This window comes from Zonotrichia albicollis, chromosome Z (genome assembly GCF_047830755.1).
Source record: "Zonotrichia albicollis isolate bZonAlb1 chromosome Z, bZonAlb1.hap1, whole genome shotgun sequence".
NCBI classification, from domain to species: Eukaryota; Metazoa; Chordata; class Aves; order Passeriformes; family Passerellidae; genus Zonotrichia; species Zonotrichia albicollis.
The window spans coordinates 8,075,988-8,099,304 of NC_133860.1; the positions used below are offsets into that span (position 1 = coordinate 8,075,988).

Genomic DNA, 23,317 nt, shown 5'->3' on the forward strand with positions numbered 1-23,317 from the left:
TCAGCCCTGAGAGGATGATTATTATTTTCCTAAATTTTTTTGCTTTAATTTTAGGTGAAAGCTCTTGTTAAAACTCAGAGAGGTGGTGGCAGGGTGTGTTTTCAGTCAGCGTTTGCTCAGCCTAAACTTATTTTTTCCTGACTTTCTGTTAGGGAAAGAGAAGCCAGTTTCATCTCCATTTTCTATAATCATCTGCTTATTTTATTAGCTTTTTCCAAAAGGCTGTATTTCCCCCGATGCCTGGCCACCTGTTTTCTATGAGCTGCTGAAGGTCTGAGCTCTTGCTCCGCGTGTGCAGAGCAGATTTCTTTCAACAAGCCAAAAGAAACGACACAGCTATAGACTAAAAAGGGCAAAAAACCCCACATGCTGTGCTATTTTGGTAGTAGCAAATTATGCGTCCTACAAATTACCATTGGTTATGAACATTGTCCGTCTGTCTGGACGACAATGTCCCGCTTTCAGACCACTGCTAATGCGTTTAGAATTAGGATAATACTCATTGAACTCCAAAGCGGCTCCTCTTTTCTTCGCCCTGATTTATTCCTACCAGCAAATGTCACATGCAAGTGGAAGTTTTATGGCTGGATAATTCACAGCCTGTTGGGCATCTTATTAGGAAGGGCTCGGACTTTTTAAAAAAGTGACTTGAGATTGTTCTTTTAGTGTTGGGAAAGTATTGATTCTCTAAGTTTTCTTGCTTGCTGACTTTCTTTTTAATTTTTTTTCTTTTCTTAACCTCATCCTTTTTTGTTTACTTTTTGCTCTCCCTTTCTCTTTCCCTCTTCATTTTCTCATCCCTTTTTCTTTCCCCCCTTTTCCTTTCCCCCGTTTTCTTTCCCCCCTTTTCTTGTCTCCCCTTTTCTTTCACCCCTTTCCCCCCCTCTCCTTTCCTTTCCCTCTTTTCTTCCCCTTCCCTTCCCTTTCTTTCTTTCTTTCTTTCTTTCTTTCTTTCTTTCTTTCTTTCTTTCTTTCTTTCTTTCTTTCTTTCTTTCTTTCTTTCTTTCTTTCTTTCTTTCTTTCTTTCTTTCTTTCTTTCTTTCTTCTTTCTTTCTTTCCTTCTTTCCTTCTTTCCTTCTTTCCTTCTTTCCTTCTTTCTTTCTTTCTTTCTTTCTTTCTTTCTTTCTTTCTTTCTTTCTTTCTTTCTTTCTTTCTTTCTTTCTTTCTTTCTTTCTTTCTTTCTTTCTTTCTTTCTTTCTTTCTCTTCTTTCTTTCTTTCTTTCTTTTTTCTTTCTTTCTTTCTTTCCTTCTTTCCTTCTTCTTTCTTTCTTCTCTTTTCTTTCTTTCTTTCTTTCTTTCTTTCTTTCTTTCTTTCTTTCTTTCTTTCTTTCTTTCTCTCTCTCTCTCTCTTTCTCTCTCTCTCTTTCTCTCTTTCTTTCTCTCTTTCTCTCCTTTCTTTCCCTCTTCCCCTCCTTCTCTCTCTTTCTCTCTATTTCTCTCCTGGTTTTTTTTCAGTTTTCCCTTTATTTTGCTTTCTATTTTTTAATTTATCTTATTTTCTCTTTTCTTTCCCTTTCATTCTTTCTAGTGGAGCACAAGTTGAACTGAGGGCTTGCTCACCTTTCCATCTGAGCTTCATGAACATTCAGCTCTGAAATATGACTCCAAATCCACAGCAAGGACTGTGTACTATAAGAAATAGATGTAACACTAAGAAATAGATGAGGATTACAAATAATGATTTCCCCACTACAGTATCACAAGCATATTCACCATTTGATATGCCTTTCAGAGGTGGTTCATGCCCACATCTTGACCTGTGTCTCGTCTTTTTGGGCAGTGTAGAGTGAACACCCTAAGCAGATATTTCCAGATGTGACGTTGCATGGGGATTCATGGGCAGGGCTGGGAGCAGGGTGAAGCCTCGGGTGCTCCAGCTCAGTGATGGGGTGTCTGTGTGTGCTGGGTGAATCCCAGCACGGGAATACCCAGCTTTGTCCTCTCCTGCAAGTCCTCTCTGGACCAGAGTGTCCCCTGCAGCCACGCCAAGGGCAGGTTATGCCCTTTCCAGCTGCGAGGCTTGAGAACAGATGGTGTCTTGTTCCACTTTCACACCACCCCTGCCTTCCTTTCCAATTTTCCTGAGTCACCTTTTTCACAAAAGGGATTGAAAGGAAGAGACTGGCATGTCCATGGGGGCAGTAGCTTTTTCCCTCCCGTGCTGCCTGGCACATTGCAGTTGCAGAGGGTCTGGTTGGAGTTTCTGCAGCCTCTCTCTGCCCTAACGTGTCCCTGCTTCTCCTCTCGGCGTTTTCCATGCCGGTTGTCTGTGCCAAGCAGGAGACAGGAGGTGAGCTGCTTTGCTGACTGTCTGGGGGGAAACAGTGCTGTGGCCTCGTTTTGTGTCAGATGGATTCAGGCATTGCTCCACAATTAATTCAAAGACTGATTCCTTCCTTCTCTTCCTCCCCCTCTTCTTTCTCTCCTCCCCATCCTCCTCTGCTTACTCTCCTTTGGTGCTTCCTTTCCTTCTCCTCCTCTCCTTTCTCTCCTTCTCATCTTCTGCCTTCTCCACCCTTCCTTCCTCTCCACCTTTTCCTTCTTTCCCCTCCTTTTTCCCCCTTTCCTTCCCCTCCTTCCTCTCCTTCTCCTGCCTTTCTCTCATTCTTTCCTCTCCTTCCTTCTCTCCTTCCTCCTACTCCACCTTTGTCACAACCACTACCACATGCTGGTGCTGCTGCAGGATCCAGATGCTGCACAAATCCAGAGCAACATTCCCAGCTCTGACAGTCCACAACCCTTATCCCATGCCAGAGCTCTCTCCCCCTTGCACTGCAGTGGCAGCTTTTGCAGAATCTGGGAGACCCCAGAGCATCCCAGCAGAGGGCTGGTGCTGTGGGACGCCCAGGAGCGCTTTTGAAGGCTCCTCCCTTCAGGTCCCAGGGGCGTTTGTTGCCAGGATCAGTCCCATTGTCACCCTCCAGTTGCTGCTGGGGTGGCCAAACAGGACAGCAGCCTTTTATCTCCTGGTTTACACCCGTGGGTACAAGAAAGGTGTGAAACCCCATCATTGTGAAGGTGCTTTCAGAGGGCTCCTTGCACAGGGACCCATTTTCTACAGTCCTCTGTCCCCTGCAGGGTGAGGGCAGGGTTGGCTGGGCTGCATCCTCAGATGTTCAGGAGCTGCTCTGGGTGGTGTTTCAGGTCATAAAACCCAAGTGCTGTGCCTGGACAGACAGATTGCTGCCACAGCATAAACAAATCTATAGAGCCCAGGCAGCCAGCAAATACACCATGTGCAATGTGTGTGTGTCCCTCTGCCCCTCTTGTGCTTTCCTGTCCAAACTGAGAATGGCTTGGGCATTGAGGGAAAGTCCTGTGGCTGAGGGAGCTGGGAAGGGGCTGAGCCTGGAGCAAAGGAGGCTCAGGGGGGCCCTTGTGGCTCTGCACAGCTCCTGACAGGAGGGGACAGCCGGGGCTCTGCTCCCAGGGAACAGGGACAGGAGGGGAGGACATAGCCTGCACCAGGTTGGACATGAGGATTTTTTTCACACAAGGGGTGGTTAAAAATTGGAAGAGGCTTCCCAGGGAGATGTTGGAGTCCCCATCCCTGGAGGTGTCCAAGGAAGGCCTGGACAGGGCCCTCAGTGCTCTGGGCTGGTGACAAGGTGGGGATCAGGCACAGCTTGGACTCCATGGTCTTGGAGCTCTTTTTCAACCAAGGTGATTCTGTGATTCTCTGACTGCTGCACTCTGGAGAGGGAGAGAGGTGATGTGTATCACAGGCAGGTGGCTGTTACAGTGAGCCCCACATGGAGCTGGGACTGGCATGAGGGGGCACTAAAGCTTTGTCAGAGCCTTTGCCATTCCGTCTGCATCAAACCCCTGGAGCAGGAGTGAATCTGCCGTCCTCCAGGTGGTTTTGCAGGAGCTGTGTAATGATTGCTGGAGTGTGGATGTGCAAATCCCTCCTTGCAGGTCCCTGAACCTGTGGCAGTGGGTAGGAATTAAAGGCTGTTTCTGCTGAAGGATTGATGAGCTGTGGTTGACGCTGCTCTTTTGTACACCTTTTCCATCCCCTGATGGGTAGGGTGCAGTGGCCACTGGCAAACTGAGCAAAAGCTTTGCAGAGCACTGAAAAGGGCTGTGTCTGTGTGTCTGTGGGCTGCAGAAGGGCAATGCACACCCACTTGGGGGCTAGCAGTGCTTAGAAATGGAGGTTTTCCTTTGGAAGCCTGCGTGTGCACCATTTCCCGGGAGTTGCCTAATTTAAATCATCTTTGCTCTGTTTTGTCCTATCCATTATTTTCAGCTGTCAACATTAAGTGCCACAAAGACCCTGTAATAGGCTTCTTTCTGCTTCCCTCTAATAATCCCAGAAACAGTCACTGGGCCCTTTGTCTGGGGCTCTGTGATGGCTCTCAGTGTTCAATTTGCTGGAGAGGAACCACTTTGTGGAACAGTAGGACAATCAGTGAGGCAGTGGCTCGAGTGCTGCCATCCTCCCTTTGAAGAGGCAGGAGAGGAGCGAGATGGAATTGTGTTTTGCCCATCATGCTTAATGACTTCCAAGAAAAGCTTCAGTGGCAGCTCAACAAAAGTGATCCTGGCTTGCAAAAATAGATGCATTTAATTTGCCCCAGAAGCTGTTGAGGTTTAGAGTGATCCTTGGAGCTGAATGAGAACAGTGAGATCTGGTGGTCAGGTCTGGGTTGGGACTCGGAGTCTGTGTCCAGCAGGAGAGTCCAAGCCTTGTATGTCATGGCCAGGATGAAATGCAGCAGAGGTGAGTGTTGCCAGATTTTCTTGGCTTTTTTAGGCGTTGGTAGGACCCAGTGAAAGGTCTTTACACTGATACCAGGTCCTCTAAAGAAGAGGTGAAACGTGAAACAGCAGGGTCCTGTCAATGCTGTGGATCCATCTTTGGCAGTCCTGAACTGCACAGACATTTCTTACATGTCCTCAGGGATGCCTGCTTGGGCTGGGGGTGAACCAGGGGACTTCTTGAGGGCTCTTTCAGAATTTGGATGTTGCAGACTTTGTCTTCCTTGGGGTAGTGTAAGGCATTCCATGCCTAACAGCATAAATTGAGGAAACTTTACCCTGGTTTATTACTCTTCATCTTTTACTGAAGGGAAGGAACAGCAAATGCCTCCATTGCATGAAATGTCTCAAAACATCCAGCATTCCATGTAATTCCATACGGATTTTGTGCTAAGTTTTCCTTATCTTACTTGTTCTGCTGCCCTCAGCCATGCCCATATCCTTCCCATTCTGCCATCAGTTCTTGCTCCAGGTCTGCCTTCCCAGTCTGAGGGAGACTGATTCAAAAACCTGCTTCAAAATTTCTGCTTCACAAATTCCTCTTGTCCTCCCAGTCTGAGGGAGTCTGATTCAAAATTCTTCTTCAAAATTTCTGCTTCAAAAATTCCCCTTGTCACGGGATCAGCTCAAGGCAGCTAAAAGTGCCCAGATTACAACTAAAAGTACCTTAACTGTGCTGCACTGGGGATTAAATGGCTGTTTGTCTTCACTGGTCAAGAATGGCTCTGTAGCAACCTTCTAAGGGAGATTTTAGGGAGAGTAAAGGTGTGAGGATGGAGCTTGGTGTGATTTTGAGGAGCTCCTCCATGCACTGCCTGTCATGGCTTTCTTGCTCAGCCCTCTTGGTCCTGGATGTGAAAGGTACCAAGATGGAGGGACTCAGGGATGGCTCAGAAAGCAGGTGAAGAAGAGTAATAATTCAGCTTTTCTATAAGTGCATAAACTAGCTATTATGGTGGGAACATAAACAATGAGGAGAAAAAGAAGTTTCCAAGTAAGTGTTGCAAGAAATAACTTTGATTTTTAAATTTGAGCTGCGCATGCAGAAGCACGGGATGGTTTCTTCTGAGTCTGTTTATCCTGAAACTTAATTCTTACAGGGACCATTGTCAGGCTTTGTTTTTTTTTTTTTTCTGCATTGGTTTTATGTTGACTGGTGCTACATTTAATCTGCCACCAATCTGCTCAGACCCTTTGCCTGCTGCTTGGCTTTCTTGAGTCCTGCTGGAGTGTCTGATGGGTTTTTTGTGGCCTCGAAGCCTTATTCCACTCCATGCTAAGACAGCAGCTTTAGGAATGAAAAACGAGTTCAAAAATGCCATTAAAGAAAAGCTGTTGGTGTGACATGATTTTTGCTCAGTCCCATATAGCTTAGGGGTCCTAGGCTCATTTAAAAAACCCACCTAAAGTGTGCTCAGCCTCACAAATGCCCCACAAATATCCCCTTGATGTTAGCATGGCCCACAGCTACACCTGGGTGCTTCCCATGAAGTCCCAGGTCTGCAGTTGGGTGGAAAGCTAAAAATCTAAGGAAAACTGTCATGACAAAATCCAGTTTTAAATGTTTTAAAATGTCTTAGCCCATTTGGTTGTGGAAAGAAAAGTTGCAAACTGGACCTCTGAGCAATCCCAAAGGAAAAGAAAAACAATGTGTTAGAAGGAGGAAAAATAAACCCAAAAAGAGCTGTAAGTGTTGAAGGCAGTCTCATGGGCTTGGGATGGTGTGAGCACTCAGCTCTGGCCAGGGCTGGCAGTAAAGCTGAATCTGTGGTCGAGGAGAGAACTCACCCTTGGGCTCTTCCTTGGAGTCAAGGAAGGTGGATTGTTTTCCAGCCATGAAATTTCCTATTGAAAAATTGAATGTTTCCTTCTCTCCCTTGTGAATCGGACACCCGGGAAGCGAAGCACGCTGGTTCCAATTACCAGCACAGCCAGCCCGGGTGCTGCAGTCAATCAGGAATTTATACCTTTTCATACATTCTAGAAAAGATAAAAACTTTTTAAACGATTTTTTTTTTATTCTTTTCTCTTTTTCGATGTATGTAATGAATTCAAAGTGGGAGCACAGCCAGACTGCTTTTGATTTGTTCCCATATTAATGTTTTATGTCTGAATATGTGCCTGGTCACTCAAATTAGTCAAACTTGCTACTGCAGTTGAGCCCAAAAATATGGTCCCCAATCAGTGCAGGCTCATTGAAAGGGCTGGAGTACCTCTCCTGTGCAGACAGTCTGGGAGAGCTGGGATTGTTCAGCCTGGAGAAGAGAAGGCTCTAAGGTCTCTCCAGAGATCTTATTGTGGCCTTTCAATACTTAAAGGAGGCATACAAAAAAAAAAAAAAAAAAAGAGTTTTTAGTAGATAGAACAAAGGGTGATGGTTTTAAAGTGAAGAAGGGGATGACTAGAATCTAGGAATTCAGACTAGATGTAGGGAAGAAACTTTTTGCTGTGAGGATGGTGAGGCCCTGGCACAGGCTGCCCAGAAAAATGGTGGATGCTCCATCCCTGGAAGTGATGGTCTCCAGGGTTGGTCTGGACAAGGCCTGGAGCAACCTGGCATGGTGCAAGGTGTCCAAAATCCCTTCTCCCCAGGCCTTTCCCTGCCTGGCTGGGCAGGGTGGATGGCCTGATCTGCAGGCAGTGCTGGCTGGAGCTGGTGTGAGCTGTGACTGCAGATGGGCCCGCAGGCCCCAGCTTTGCATGATGCCTTCTGCAGATACCTGGCAGAGCACAAAGGCCCCGTTAAGGCAGCCAGTTTGATTGCAAGTGCACACCCCTTCCAGAGCACAATTGGCTAAGTGGTGCTCCAGGACCAGGCTGCTGCACCCCCACGTTCCAGTTGATATTTAAAATAGGAGCATACATCTCTGGCATTGTTTCCATCCAGGGTTGCCTACAGCTCTTCAGGCAGGATCATCCCTACTTTCCTACAGGGTTACACAAAGCCTCCACAGAGGCAAAACCTGCCTGCAGTCTGAGACAAGGGGCAGCAGGCAGATCATGGAATCTGAGCCCTTTACAATGGGAAAAAGATCTTTGAGTCCAGCCATTCCCCCAGCTCTGCCAAGGCCATCCCTAACCCATGTCTCGACACAGCTTTTAAACCCCTCCAGGGATGGGGACTTCACCACTGCCATGAGCACCCTGTGTCAGGGCTGGGCAACACTTTTCACTAAGAAATTTCCCCCAGTATCCCATGTAAACCTGCCCTGGTGCAATTGGAGGCCTTTCCCTCTCATCCTGATCCTTGTCCTGTGGGAGCAGAGCCCATTCCCATCCTGGCTGCACCCTCCTGTCAGGGAGCTGTGAGGGGAGAGAAGCTCTGTCTCCTCTCAGACTTCTTTTCTCCAGGAGTAACTGGCTGGAGGAGAATGAAAGGATACACAAAGCAGTTTACAATGTATGGAAATGTTGCATATAGATGTGTGTGATTGCAGGAGATTCCCGTTGTACGGTTGTGTTACCGGGAGTACACGGTCATGAGGAGTGAGCTGGAGTGGGAACACCTGCAGGGCCAGAGTTAAGGGTGATTATGCAGCCCAGCCCTGGCTTTTCTTCACTTTGGAGAGCTGCACAGCATAATTTCATCATGGGTTTATATACAGCTAATTGGCATATAGTTTGATATGCAAATAAAACCATATAAATATCAAGAGAAAGACTTAAAGCTGTGCTTTCCACTGTCATGCTACAATCCTTGCTTTTCTGGTCAGTCTAATCTACACTATTGCTCCTTTCATCATCTTGTGTTTTGAAGGCATGATATCTCTTTCAAAGAACATCTGTCAGACGTATATTAATTAGTTAATTTTTCTGCATGGAATGTAAACACAAGGGTGGAGAACCCAAAGCCCTGGGGATCCAATGAGGTGTGTGGCCAAGTAATTATTTTGGAGTAATGCAGAGATGTGGCCTGTGCTCAGTCTATAAAGGCTAGAAACAGGTTTTCTAACAGATACAGTCAGTTTATGCTAAAGACTGAAGTGAAATTGGCTTGGTGTGGGCACCAGACACACCATGGAGATGGCATTTCCAAACTGAGCTTTCTAAGCCAAAGATGCTACTGGCAGTGGTGCTGAAGTATGTTTAAATTCAGTTTTTAATTAAGAATATTAAGTTTCAGTAGTTCAAGACTGGAAGATGGCATGGAGAGAGCCAGTATTTTTTTGTTGAAGGAAAATTTAAGGTGTAAATTTGTTAGCTGGTAGCACCAAGTTTCATTCCTGACTTGGGACTGCCTGGATGCTTCTCATGTGTCTCACACTGAGAACCAGATTTACTGGGATTTTTGTGTTTTGATCTTGGTTGAATGTCTTTTGCTGTGAGTCTTCAATCAGATCTATTTTGTGTGATAACAAGAAATAGGTTTTTTGTGTGAGAGGACTGTTACATGGTGTACAAGCACAGCATTTGGGCTGGAGAGGAGCTTGGTGTGCAGTTCTGGGGCCAGATGCAGTGCTGGCAGTGGGGCAGAGGGGTGAATTGAGGCAGGGCCATGCACAGGTAGGTGCTGTACAGGAATTCCCAGGGGGTTCCCCAATCCCAGGGCACATCACTGGCACTGAAGCATGTCTTGCCGTTGGGGACATTCAGAAATCCTGCTAAGGCAGGGTCCTCTCTGTCAAATCTCTCTTGGCTGAGGTGTTCCCAGGCTCACTGGTGGTCACTGAGCTGGGTTCCCATTTCTGACCCAATGTGGGACAGCTGCCCCTCTATTCTTGACAGCAAGGCTCTTCCCTTTGGCATGAAACAAACTGCAGTGTCCTTTCAGCAGCATGAATTTTGGATTTTTGCAGGTTTCACCAAAGCAGTGTTTAACTTCTACCATCTGTCTTTACCACTTCTGCCTTTTCTTGTGTGTCTTTTTATATTTTTTTCTTTTTTTATTTGCTTCCTGGCTTCCAGTCCACTTGGTAATGTGTTCAGTGTGGACTATTAATATATCCCAACAGAAGCAATTCTACTTATGTTTTCCTTTTGGAGTAAGGATTAGGGAATATCCCTTAGCCCTCCTTTTTCTTTCCCCCACTTTTTCTGTTTTTTCTTTTTTTCCATCCTTCTTCTTCAGAGCTAAACTCCAGAGGAGGCCACGGAGATGCTGCCAGGGCTGGAGCCCCTCTGCTCTGGAGCCAGCCTGGCACAGCTGGGGCTGCTCAGCTGCACCAGAGAAGCTCCAGGGACACCTGAGAGCCCCTGCCAGGGCCTGCAGGGGCTCCAGGAGAGCTGCACAGCCCCTGGGGACAAGGCAGGCAGGGACATCACCCAGGCAATGGCTCCCAGGGCCAGAGGGCAGGGACAGATTTTGGCCCATTGGGAATGAGGAATTGCTGGCTGGGAGGGTGGGCAGGCCCTGGCCCAGGGTGCCCAGAGCAGCTGTGGCTGCCCCTGGATCCCTGGCAGTGCCCAAGGCCAGGCTGGATGGGGCTGGGAGCAGCCTGGGACAGTGGGAGCTGTCCCTGTCCATGGCCCTTCCAACCCACTCCATTCTGATTCTGTGAGCTGTGTAATTCTGCTGTAGAGTGCAGATTGGTACTAAGGGCTATTTTTTTGTTTTAAATAACCATTGTTTTGTCATATCTGTCCAGCCAGATAATCGCAAAAATGCCTCAAGGACAAAGGGAAGGTGGCATTCACCATCAGCTGGGGATCTGTAAAATGCCGCGTATCACGAGATTGTCGTGAAGCCACGACACTGGCAAAGCTAGGCAGAGGATTTTTTTGCTGGGTCTCGTGGTTTCCTTGCCTTCCTGGATAAAATAAAACCTGCCAAAGCAGTGGCAGCGAGCTCCCATCTATCTGTTCTCATACTCCCAGCCGCTTCTGCCTGAATTATTCATGCTCTGTAAGTGATCTGCAAACAGCTCCTGTGATCTCCCTGTGATCTGTGGGTATGCCAGACTCACCCCTGCTTAGGTCAGGGCATTTTCTTGTTTCCTTCCCCGCGGCAGGGAGTCTGTGGGAATCTCCAGATTCCTCACCGCCTCTTTCTGATTAGCCCAGACGTGTATTTATTATTTACGTGGCAGGATTTGTTCAGCTGTCCCAGGCACACGGTATTATCAGCGGATAAGCAGGAAGACTCACTGCAAACATCTGTAGTTGTTGCTTGACAAATCCTGTTTGTATAAATAATATTAAGGAGCTGCAGAGGCTGTTGTGGAGTAAATACCCTCATGACTGGAGGCAGCACTGCCAGGTTTTCACCTGCATGTGCATCTCAATAGAGATTTACTGGGCTGTTTTACACACACATATATATACATATAAAATACTTCAGTTTATTTTTTTTTTAGTTTAAAGGCTCCTTCCAACCCAAATTATTCTGCTATTCCAATATATATGTGTATATGTTTTCTGTATTTGCCTTTTTTTTTTTTTCACAAGCTCTTTCCCTTTATTTATTTCAGCTTTCAAGGCTTTTTTGTACTGATTTGATCATGGAAATAGGTTGGCAAAGCCAGAGAGAAGAGCAGTTTATGGGCAGGTTATTGGCAGGTATTTTGTGTGTTCTGCTATCCATATAATTAATGAAATGGGCTGTGGGCCCGCCTCTTCCACCACCAGGTACCACTTGGATCTGCCTCTCAAGTGTCATCTACTTCTTTATTTTGGGGTGAGGACTGGGATGTTTCAAGAACCCACTGCCAGTGGAACTGCAGCTAATGCTCTGAGTAAGGCCCCCTGGTCCCCTTCTGCAGCTGAGGGAGTAATTTGGGATAAGAAAAGCTCCATTTAGGCTACCTGCCTTTTTATGCTAACCCATAGGAGGACCTGTGCCTCGTTCAGGATATCCCTCACCTACGACATAACCGGGATACAGTGAGTTTGTTAAAATGTCCTGTCTATCTGCATTCTGGAAAGAGGATTTTCTATTAAACCTTAGGGAAATTACTGGCCTTGTTAACTAGTGTGGAAGTAATGAACCACAGCAGGGTGACTCGGGAGATTTGGGCCCTCGCTTCGTAAGGCTGCATTGTTTCCTCAAATGAGAGAAATAATTTAAGCAAACAAACGAACAAAGAATTTCTGGAAATTAAAGTACGGTACAAATGGGATGATTTGCTCATCCTCTGTTTAATAGGAGCGGTGCAGTGAACAATTGTGTGGTCGACCTCAGAAATCTATCCATGGTAACTAGTCACAGGAGAGAAAAATAGACAGCCTGCCACCAACTTGGTATTAAAGTTCTATTTTCCCTTTTTCCACGGTTGCGGGCCAGTCAGGGACTTTCCATGAGCAATCAGCACAGAAATCCCCTTCTGCTCCCTAGCAGCCATCTCTGCTCAACAATCCAAAGTGCTTTTTGTGCTGGTTTTGGCTTAAGTGGGGCTTGGTCCCAGTTTTCAGTGGGATCAGGCTGGGGCAGACCCTTCCTGAGAAATGCATCCTGCTGAAACAGGGCTGTCATAGAATCACAGAATGGTGTGGGCTGAAAGGCACCTCTCAAACATCCAATTCCACCTCCTGCCATGGGCAAGGGCAGCTTCCACCTGACTGGGTTGTTCCAACCTGGCCTTGCCCCTTCTGCCCCATGGCTGATGTGTGTTTGTTGTGAAGGAACCTTTGGTGTTGTCACCTCTACCAGGTGCTGGATGTTAAATTCCTGATGGGATTTGAGGTCTGTGCAAACCCTGCATGATGCCAGTGGCTTTGGGCAGGTCCTGCAAAGAGCCCAGAGGAAGGGCAGAAAGACACTGCCAGGCTGGAGTTCAAATATAAACACATCAGAAATACTGGGCCTTCAGGCTCAATGTCTGTTCCTCAAAAGACAATTTTGGAAGGCATCGCTGTGCTTTTGTTCTTCCATTAGGCAGCTGAGGGGAGAGCATTGTTTTCCTGCCCTCATCTGTTCCCCTTGTAGGGGAAGAAGGAGGACTTGGCCACCCTGAGCCGAGCATCCCAGGGGAGCTCCCAAAACAAAGGGCTGCGTGGAGGAGGATTCCGTCATCCTGTCCCCGCTGTCCCCTTCCCTCCCTTCACCCTGCCCTTGGCACGGCCGGGGAGCAGGGGGAAGGGAATGTTCCTCCTCCTGCTCCCTGGAAACCCAGCTAACTTCTCTTATCTCCAGGTTTGCTGCTGCCTGTAGGCTTGGCAAGGCAGCCCTGGGTTTGTCTCCTGCCAGGAAGGTGTGTGAGCCCTGGGATGGTGTTGTGGCAATGTGACATGTCCAGGTGTGCTTGGGTAACACAGCACTCCTGAGGAGTGTGGTGTGGGTGCTCCTGGATGTGGGTTGAGGCTCTGTGGACACATCCAGGTGTAATTTCTCTCCTGTGTGCTGCAGGCATCCGTCCTGATCTGCAGAGAAGACCTGTGGGTTGGAGAGCATCTCCTCAGCCACACTCTGCATGACCCTTGAGTTAATTCCCTGTGCAGGAAAATGTGGCTGGCTTGTGGAGCTGGAATGGTTTTGGGGTTATTTTTTTAGGTTGTGTAGGTTTATTGACTAACACCAGCCTATCTTGTTTTGCCCAGGCTCCAAGACTGACCCTGCTGAGAGCCCCTGAGTTACTGAACTCTATGAGCAGAGACCCCTTGACTGCACTCAGCACCTTTCAGGACCAGGCTCTAGGTAATTGTTCTAATTCTTTGTCTGGATGATGGGGGAAATTTGCTGTGCTGGGCCATACAGACCATCTGAAATGACATTTCCAGTTGTTTGTCCCATTAACCTGTGGATTTTTTTTTTCCTGCTGAAGGTTGTCACTCTAGATCAGTGGCTGGGCCCTACAATAAAACCTCTGATCCCTCAAGTATAAAGCAAACTACCAGCCTTGCTTCCAGAGGGGGAATCATAGAATGGTTTGTGTTGCAGGAACCCTAAAGGCCATCTAATCCAAGCCACTTGTAATGGGACATATTCAACTAGACCAGGTTCCTCAGAGTCCCATCCATCTTAACTTGAATATTTCCAGGAGGAGGGAAACATCCTGGAGTTGCTGGATCACCATTCTGGTAATGGTCACCAGCTGTGGTGCTTGGGAAGTTCTCCTGAAGTTAACTTGCTGAGAGCTGTAAAAACAAACAGTCAATATCAAAAAAAGTTGTTCACTACCGTCAAAAGCAATCAAAGGCTTAAAATACCAATATTTTTTGGCAAGGATGCTTGTTCAGATCAGGCTTTTAAGAATTGCTTGAAACCTACAGCTGCAGGAGCCTTCTTTTTAAAATAAACTCGGCATCTTATTTGTCTGGGTTTCCTGTAGCTTTATTCTCCTCCAGACCTGACCTCACTGTTATGCCTCTGAGGAACTTTAAATCCTTGCTCCAAGGTGGATAGATGGAAATGGAAGAGCCTGGGGCCTGGCATTGTCCTGCTCTGCATCTTCATGGAGATGAAGATGGTGCTTTGCCTGCGGGGGTGTGGGCAGGATTAGATCCAAGATTTGTGCTTTTATCCCAGCAAGGCCAGCTCAAACACAGAGCACCAGCTGGAGAGGTGAGGGTGTCAGGGGTGGGTTTTAAGGGGAGTAAGAAGGAAGTAGGATGCTGTGGATGTTACTCCAAAACACTAAGGATGAAGGATTTCCTGTAGGATTGGCTTCCTGAGTGAGATGACATTCCTTGCAAAATTCTCCATGCTGATAGAAGTATCAGTCAATAGAAGGTTATAATTTTTAACCTGTTTTGCTGAGTTTTTCCCCAAGTCAATAAAAACCAGCTCCACACTGATTTCAGCAGAGGCTGAAGCCCAGCTCTCAGATCAGAGTGGCTTGAGGGCAGAGGGCCTTGCTGCCCCCTCTCCCAGGGCATCCTCTGTCCATGCAGGAGCAGAGGGCTTTTCTCCATCCCTTGCAGCTCTGTGTGGTGACACTTTCAGGTCTCAGGCAGGAGGACATTGACTGGGTTGTTTCCTGTTTTGACAGTCTCCATTTCAAATCCTCTGTGCAGGGAATTAGAACAGCACATCCCCTGTCCTCCTCCCTTGAATATTGCATTGGGGAGCTAAGCTCATGTTTCCAGTGGGGAGGGAGAATACACAGGTCACGAAACAGGCTCAGAGAGTGAAAGAGAGGAAAATGGAGAATGAGAAAGAAGGAATACATTCAGCATCAGGGCTGCAGTGGGATGTTTTTCGGTGTCCACACAGAATTTGTGGGAATGGGGTGCTCCCTCAGTGCCAGAATTCATAGGCTTTGTGTTTAAACTGCTGCTGTCAAACCTTGGAGAATAACTCAAACAAAAAGGTCACAGGTCAAGTGGATGTTTTCCAATTAACCGGAGCTCCGTATAAATCCTGGGAAAGGAAATAACCCAACAAACATCCACCAGCCCTGTGCCCGTGTCCCCTGCTCAGGTGCTGGCTGCTGGTGGCAGCAGGTCCTACTGGGACATGCCACAGGCAGGCAGCTGCCTCAGCATCCTGAAACAGTCCTCAGGCAGCATCCCCTGCCCAACAGATTTCTGTGCAAATTTCAAATTCAACAGAATTGCTTTCAAGTTTGATCTAAGTCAGCAATCAGGAGGGTCCAGAGTGAGCATGGAAGGTGAGAGAACACCAGCCTGTGGGCTGGAGGCTCATCCCAAGCCCCTGCAACACATCTTTGGCCAAGGGCTGGTGTTTGCTGCTCTAAATTCAGCAGTTTTGTGTAGGAGATGCTCCAGGGGAGCATCAGGCAAATGTGTCTCTGCCACTGCTGCACATCACCCCTCTCAAAGTCCCCCCGCAAGGTTTTGGTGTGGTCAATTGCTCTTCCCTGAAAATAGTGATAGATAAAGGCAAAGTGTTCTGGGAGCCATGCCAAGCCAAGGCTCCGAGTTGTTAAGAGATCTGTATCTCAATAACAGATTTGTTTTGGCCTTTATCAGCTTTTAAGAGAAAATACGGTGTTTGCAGGAGCAGATTGGGATCATCCTAAGGAATAGAGCTCTCCTTTTAAAGTTGTATTGCTTTTATTACTATAATAATAATAATAATAATAATAATAATAATAATAATAATAATAATAATAATAATAATAATAATAATAATAATAATAATAATAATAATATTTCTGCAGTGAAGCCATATATGAGAATGTTATTTGTGTAGGAACTGGAAACGAACCTGAAATGATCAGCGTATTTTTTTAAAGGCACTTTACAAGTCATTTGGCATTGGAAAAGGTACAACTATCCATCAAAGCAGGGCTTGGGGATAAAATAATTAGAAATCACACAACCATAGCAAAGGAAGATTAGTGCTAAAATTAGAAGCCATAAAGTTGTTTTTAGATTAGGCTGGAATCTGGGCAGGCTGTTTTATTGTAGCCTGTTACTTTAAAAAAATGTAAGGTGAGAGATGTGAATTGTCTGTGTTTGGTTGTGTCCCAGTGGGAATGCTGTTGTGAGTATTGGGTGGGATGATCTATAAGGTGAATTTCAGGGAAATCCCGAGGGGATGGAAGTGCAGTCCCATGTGAAAGGTGACCAGCTGCTAAAGGGGTTGGGTTCAGTGCTGAGCTCTTCTCCACAAGGGTATCCCTGTAAGTTTGGTTTGCTCCTAGTTTTGTTTTTGGGTTGTAGTGGCCAAACACCCACACTGCATCCAGAAAAGGTGGTGGGGTGGCTGGAATTGGAAATTTAGGTTGGAATTTCCACCCACGAGTGGGGGTGGGTGTGAGTTGGAGCTGCTGTGGTCCCCAGATCTGAGCTGTGCCCTTGGGTTCCAGGCAGTGACATCAGGTGGGCAGAGCCCATGGAGCTCCATCACTTTGTTTTCCTGCTGCACCTCCTCAGGCATGAATAGGAACAAATCCTCTATCAGAGACAAATCCAAAATTCATCAGAGAACAGACCAGGAGAGCTGGGGCTGTTCAGCTGCACCAGAAAAGCTCCAGGGACACCTCAGAGCCCCTGCCAGGGCCTGCAGGGGCTCCAGGAGAGCTGCACAGCCCCTGGGGACAAGGCAGGCAGGGACAGCACCCAGGCAATGGTATTACAGCAGAAGGAGAGATCCAGACTAGATAGAAGGAGGAAATTTTTTTTGATAAAGGGGATGAGACCCTGGCACAGATTTCCCAGAGAGGTGGATGCTCCATATATAAATCCCTTCAGGAAAAAGGGCTTTGGTACTCAAGCCCTTCTGGTATAGGTGGAAGGGTGTAACATGAGTAAGAGATTGGAGGACCAAGGTCATGCACATCCAGGACTTTTCACTGAGGAAGATGTCTCTATCTCAAGTCGAGATCCCTTCACCCAGAGAAAAAAGACTTCTTCAGGGCTGATGCCTTTAGATTTGGAGTGGGGGATTTCTGGGATAGAAACCTGAACTTTGTGGGATGTGCCGCCTAAATACGGGCACAATTAGGTGTAACTCTTCCCCTGGTCCCAGCAGAGGTACCAAGTGGAAAGGGTCTCAGGTTCCCTGCTGTCTGGGAAGCACCAGCCCTGCTGTGACCACCCACAGCATCTTCCCTGCACGTGCGTTTCCCGGTGCCTGCAGGGGAAAAGTGGAGTTGAGCAGACTGCCTGCTCCCCCCAGCACGCTCCCCGCTGTGCCTCCAGCTCACTGAAAGCAGGACAACTCCTCACCGACTCTTTGTAGCCCGAGAACAGAGCCTTGGAAAAGTCCAGCAGCGGGAACTTTACTAATTCCAGCTAATGACTCCGAAATACTGACTGAGGGGAACAATTGCGCGTCATCAAAAGTCACAGACAAAAGAAATGCAGGGCATTGTAATAGCAAACGAAGCTGAATCTGATCTGATGGAGCACCTTTCATATTCCAAGCGTTTCAAAGCCCTTGGCAGAGTAATGAGCTGCGTGCTGACAGCAGGGCCACTGGACTGGGCATTATGTGGCCAACAAAAGCCAGCACAGCTGTTGGCAGAGGACTGCTCAAGGTGGGAGAGGGGACGGATGGTGGCTGGCATGTTGGGGCTGTCCTGTGCTTTCCTGGATTTTTTTAGTGCTGTTGGATCCTTTGGCTGGTGTTTGGATGGGTGCTGGAGGTGAGGAAGCAAGATATGCTGGTCTTTCTTAAAGGGGGTTTAGAAGAAAGATGTAGACAGAGTTTTTAGTAGGGTCTGTAGTGAGAGGGCAAGTGTTGATGGTTTTAAATTAGAGGCAGGGAGATTCAGACTTGGTATGACGGATAAAGTCTTTATGGTGAGGGTGGTGAGCCCCTGGCCCAGGGTGCCCAGAGCAGCTGTGGCTGCCCCTGGATCCCTGGAAGTGTCCAAAGCCAGTTTGGATGGGGCTTGGAGCAAATCCTGGGATAGTGGAAAGTCTCCCTGGCCCTGGTAACAGGTTGGAACTGGATATTAAGGTTCCCTCAAGGCAAACCATTTCAGGATTCTTATTTAAGAGGGGTGGAGGGACGCGTTCTGACACACATGAGGATCCCTTGGTGCAGCTGAGAATAGCCCTCGGCCTCCCAGGTCACCATCTGGCCCTCTAATCTTGTGGTCCCCATGACAGTTTCATGCAGGCCCATGTACAACTCCAGCTCTTTAATTTTAGCTGAGCCAGAATAGCATTGGTGCAGCTGTGGGAACAGATATCTTAGTCCTCAAACTATTCCTGTGGCAGGGAAGTTTCTTGCCAGTTGCGAGGAGAGGAAAAGGTTAATTGCATTTTTTTTTTTCCTTTTTTTCTTTCCTTTTTTTTCCAAAGAGGAAATAAATGTACCTACCCCACCCTAAGGGGACAGCACAAATCTGTCAGCCCTTGCAGGGTGGGGGCAGGCAGCTGGGCTGTGTTAAGGAAGTCACCCTGGGGAGGGAAGGGGTTTGGGGCATGGGTGGGGGGCCTTGGCTGCCTGCCCCGAGCTGCAGGCAGAGAGGGGGCTCTGCTCCTGGGCTGCATTACACAAGGCTCTGACGCTGTCTGCAGAGCCCTAGAATTGCAGAATGGTTTGTGTTGAAGGGACCTTAAAACTCATCCAGTCCATCCCCTGCCATGGGCAGGAATAACTTCCACTGTCCCAGGCTGCTCCAAGCCCCATCCAGCCTGGCCTGGGACACTGCCAGGGATCCAGGGGCAGCCACAGCTGCTCTGGGCACCCTGGGCCAGGGCCTGCCCACCCTCCCAGCCAGCAATTCCTCATTCCCAATGGGCCAAAATCTGTCCCTGCCCTCTGGCCCTGGGAGCCATTGCCTGGCTGCTGTCCCTGCCTGCCTTGTCCCCAGGGGCTGTGCAGCTCTCCTGGAGCCCCTGCAGGCTCTGGGCTCTCCCTGGAGCCATGGGACTTCTACACAAGTTAATCTCACCCGGCATTGCAATAGAAAATCTGTACATGAGCCTGGCTTGGAGTTAGGAAACGTGCTGAGGGGTGAAGGAGATCTCAGACCTTGTCCTGTGTGACCCAGTCCTTCACCAAGTCCCTCCTTCAGCTCCCTGCTAGCCAAGACCACCAGATTCCAACAGCTCCACGGCTTTCCTGGAGGAGCCTGTGGGTTGGTGTTGGGTTTGCTGCATCACCCCCATCCCAGCAGTCAGGGGAGGGTGGGAAGCTGAGCTGCTTTGGAAGCCTGGATCCCCCTCACTCCATCTGTGTTTCTGTGCACTCCAACTGGGTCGGGCTGATGCCATGGCAAGGCTTCCTCCTGCAGACAGCAGTCTTGCAGGCTGTCATCCTGCAGCAGGGGCTTGATGGTGTGCAGATGGATTTGCTTTCCTGTTTCCCTTCTTGTTAGCCTCGTGCCGAGGCTGGCCAGCCCTGCTTCCCAGGCAGGAATATCTTAAGAGGCCAGCTCACCATCTCCATCATGACCAAACATCGTGTAGGTGTTCTGTTTCCACCTCTGAATCAATGCCCAAAGGAATATAAAAGGAACCAACATTTTAAATTTCTCGGGGAGCTGATTGCAATAAAAAAATACACAGAGCTTGTTCAAATCTTTCTTTTTGTGGTTTTATATCAGCAGGGCTGGTGTGAGCAACCTGTGCTCATCATCTGAGCACATTAGGAGGCAAATCAGCTCTGGGGGCTCAGGGGAGGCTGTGCTCAGAGAAGGAGCAGGGGAAGGTGGAGTTGATGTTGGTCCTGGTGGTGTGTTTGAGGTGGATTTACATCTTTACACTTCTCCAGAGGGATGCTTTGCCCATGGTTCTCACTTCAGCTGAATGTTGCTGTAAGGACAGGAGGGGAGATGTTAGGAAGGGAAATGTTGGATTTTTAATTCCAAGCTGTCACTGTTTGGTCCAGGAGAGCATCAGTGGAGCCTGGGTGCTGTTTCCCAGAGCAGGGGTGGATCTGCTGAGCCTGTGGGGCTGTGGGACAATGCTGTGCCCAAAGCTGAGCCACAGCCCTGGGGCAGAGGGGGGGGCCCTCACTGCCCCCTCTGGCACAACTCCAGGGCAGGGGGCTCATCTGCATTCTGCCAGATAGGCTTCCTTGCCTCCTGTCTGGGATTCACCATGTGTGTGAGCTTTTAATATCACTTCACTCTGCCTCCCTACATCCCATGCCCCTGTCCCAGATGTATTTGTTTAAGTGGCTTTAATTAACTTACATTTTCCTGTGCGTGACAGCTCCTTGAGGCTTTGGTAGCTGTTTTCTGTCCTTCCACAGTTGTCACTGACATGTAGCACTTTCCCTGCAGACCAGCTTTGAAGCCTACCGTGTTCTTCCCTTCCTCTGCGGAATTATTTTAACATACTGAAGGGAATTGTTTCCATGTGAGCATAGTTGCACGCTCTCAATTGATTATTAGGTGTGATTTTCCTGATCCCTGCTGGTATCTGCGAGGATTTTGAGCAGGGGAAGCCAGAGCGGCGTGGGATGATGGCTCAGGTCAGATAGATTTATCTTCACCGGTGACAAGACTGATAACTCTGGAGTGGCATGGCTACAGGTGTTATCATTTGGGTGTCTCCTCAAGAGTGAAGGTTAATGTCTTGCCACTACTGATCCATCACAGTGTTATCTGCAGGATTTACAGGTCTTCTCATGCCTTTCCAGCAGCAGCAGGTCCACTTTCCTAGAGCTCTGAGCTGGGTGCCTGCTCCCTGCTTGCAGCAGCCATCGGGATCACGTTGGCAAGCCCTTGCTCTCATGGATTTGTTTGGAATCAAAGTCAGGAAAAATTCCTGCTTGTCGCTGCATAGTTTTGTGGATGGACTGGGGCAAGCCCAGGGGTTCAGTGCTCTGCCAAGGGAAGGCATCACAGGATGGGTAGGGTTGGAAGGAACCTCAGAGCTGATCTCTTCCACCCCCTGCCATGGGCAGGGACACCTTCCACCATCCCAGGCTGCTCCAAGGCATCAGCAAGGGAAGGCAAGGCAAGCCTTGTTCCTGCCTTCCTGAGGATCACCCAAGAAATCTGACCAGGAGGATGGAAAAGAGCAAAGAGGGACTCAGATCTGGAATAAAATCTCCCGGGGAAAAGAAAAATTAAAAAAAAAAAAAAAAAGAAAAGAGCAATAAATCCAGCAAATTAAAATGAAAAGGCAGCTAACATGAGTGACAATTGTACAGCATCAGATAACGCTGCATCCTGAATTCCAGTGGGATAGGAAATATGAAGCAAAAATCACTCAGGTGCTTCTAGATAGCGATAAGGAAAGCAATTCCCATTTACTGGTAGAAATAAAATAAGAGGTCGTGATAAACCCTCCATGACTAGACTGGATTAGGGCTCTGGCTGTGAAAATTCATTACAGGCATGCAAAAGAATGCGTATCGTGCCAGCTAAACTGACTACAAACACCATTTATTTGGAGAAGAGACGATTCAGTCAGAATAAATAGATTTCTTTCAAAGGGAAGGGAGGGTGATCTGACACAAATCTATATTCCTGCCTTGTCATTTATTATGCAAATAAGTCTCACACCTCTCTAAGACATGAGGGATGAGTTTATGTCGGAGTTTCATGTTGGAAGAATAATCTTAAACTGCTCCAAGGATTCCAGGGCCAGGCTGGGGTTTCTTGCACACAGTTGCAGGAGATGCTGATTTCAGGAGGGGTTCTGGTGGCAATGAGAGTCAAACAGCTTGCTCAGATGTTTTTTCAGATTTCCCATAAACAAACCCATCCCTTCACATTTCTTCTTACTGTTTGTGGTGTTTTGCTTAGGATTATTTTATTTTATTTTATTTTATTTTATTTTATTTTATTTTATTTTATTTTAATTTTTTAAATTTTATTTTAGTTTTTTAAATTTTATTTAAATTTTATTTTTGCTTTGTTCTATTTTATTCTAGAGTCATAGAATCACAGAGTGGTTTAGGTTGGGAGAGACCTTAAAGATCTTCTATTTCCACCCCCCTGCCATGGCCAGCACACCTTCTGCTATCCCCGGTTGCTCCAAACCCCATCCAGCCTGTCCTGGCACACTTCCAGGGATGGGGCAGTCACAGCTTATGTGGGAAATACCATTTCTTGCATTTTCTCTGTGATTCCATGACTCTAGAATAAAATAGACTATATATGGGGGTCATGTGCAGATGGGAGCCTGTGGTGTGTTATCTGTCCTTATCTTCAGTTCTCTTTTTTTTTTTGCATCAGCACCCATTAAAGCAGCATCACTCTGCTGGGCTCAGTGGAGCAGGACACATTTGAGGTTCAGATTCTGAGGTGGTTGTAGGTGGCAGCAGAAGCACTTAGCCTGATGTGCAGGGACCGAAAAGTGACCTAACACCTCCTGTTCTAGCAATTACATCTCTCAGGATGCTAATTTTAGAAAGGGAATTGAACTGGCAGGGGCCACAAACAGTGGATGAAACCCTGATATTCTGCACGGCGGAGAGAGGGCTGAGCCAGTGTTAAAAGAACGAAAAACAACAACAACAAAAATGAAACAGAAAAGTATCTCTAGAAGGTTTTTTTCTCCTGACAAGAACGTTGTAATTTTTGTAGCTGTGTTTTGGAAAAAATCCTGATGAATTGTGTGGTCTTGAATTATATATGTGTGAACAGATCTCCAGGGGGGGAATCCTGACTCACAAATCCACCAAGCTCCCATCTCTGAGATGAACTCAGGACATGTGGGTCTTCTCTCTAATGCAGCATGGAAGCCAGGGGGATGCTTGGGGAGTAGAGGGATCCAGGTGAGATGCTGTGCACTTGTAGGACACCCAGAGAAACTGGGTTGTAGCAAAAACACACTCAAAGGACTTCCCTAAATGCTTGATTCCTTCTCCATCACAGGCAGTCAAGGTATTTGCGTGGATTTCTGTTTCTGGTGATCTTAGCAGAAGATACATGGGCAATATGATGGGAGTCAAGGACAGGGGAGAGGTCCTTGGATGAGCAGGAAGGACTGAGTGTCCGGTTTTCGGCTGTTTGGAGGGCCTGGAAAGGCCCGAGGTGGCCTTGGGGCAGCCCACGTATCAAAGGACGAGAAGAGGCTTCAGTTCTTCTTTCGGTCTCTATGTTTATTAATTGTTTATCTAAAAGATTTTCTCTCGGCCCGACAGAGCTCTGCTCAGCAGCCAGCCATGAGCACACTCCCCGCCCTCCGGACAGTCACCTATCTTTATACCCAAAGTTACGTGTACAATATTTATCATTTTTCCCCAATACCTTTTACCCTTATTGCCAGGTGCACTTTTAGTAATGACCAATCCCAAAGTGCCACCATCACCACAGAAGATGGAGGAGAAGAAGAAGAAGAAGAAGGACAGGACACG

At 47.5% G+C, this 23,317-nt stretch overlaps 1 protein-coding gene across 7 annotated transcripts in view; it reads left to right on the plus strand.

The window, feature by feature from the left end:
• ZBTB7C (zinc finger and BTB domain containing 7C) overlaps positions 1 to 23,317 on the plus strand; it is a 151,097-nt gene that overhangs the window by 47,387 nt on the left and 80,393 nt on the right. For all 7 annotated transcript variants that reach the window (XM_074532647.1, XM_074532646.1, XM_074532650.1 and 4 more), the window contains one exon: positions 13,237 to 13,333. In XM_074532647.1, coding sequence (XP_074388748.1) covers positions 13,282 to 13,333 — 52 coding nt within the window. In that variant the 5' untranslated portion in view covers positions 13,237 to 13,281. The remainder of the gene's footprint in view (positions 1 to 13,236; positions 13,334 to 23,317) is intronic.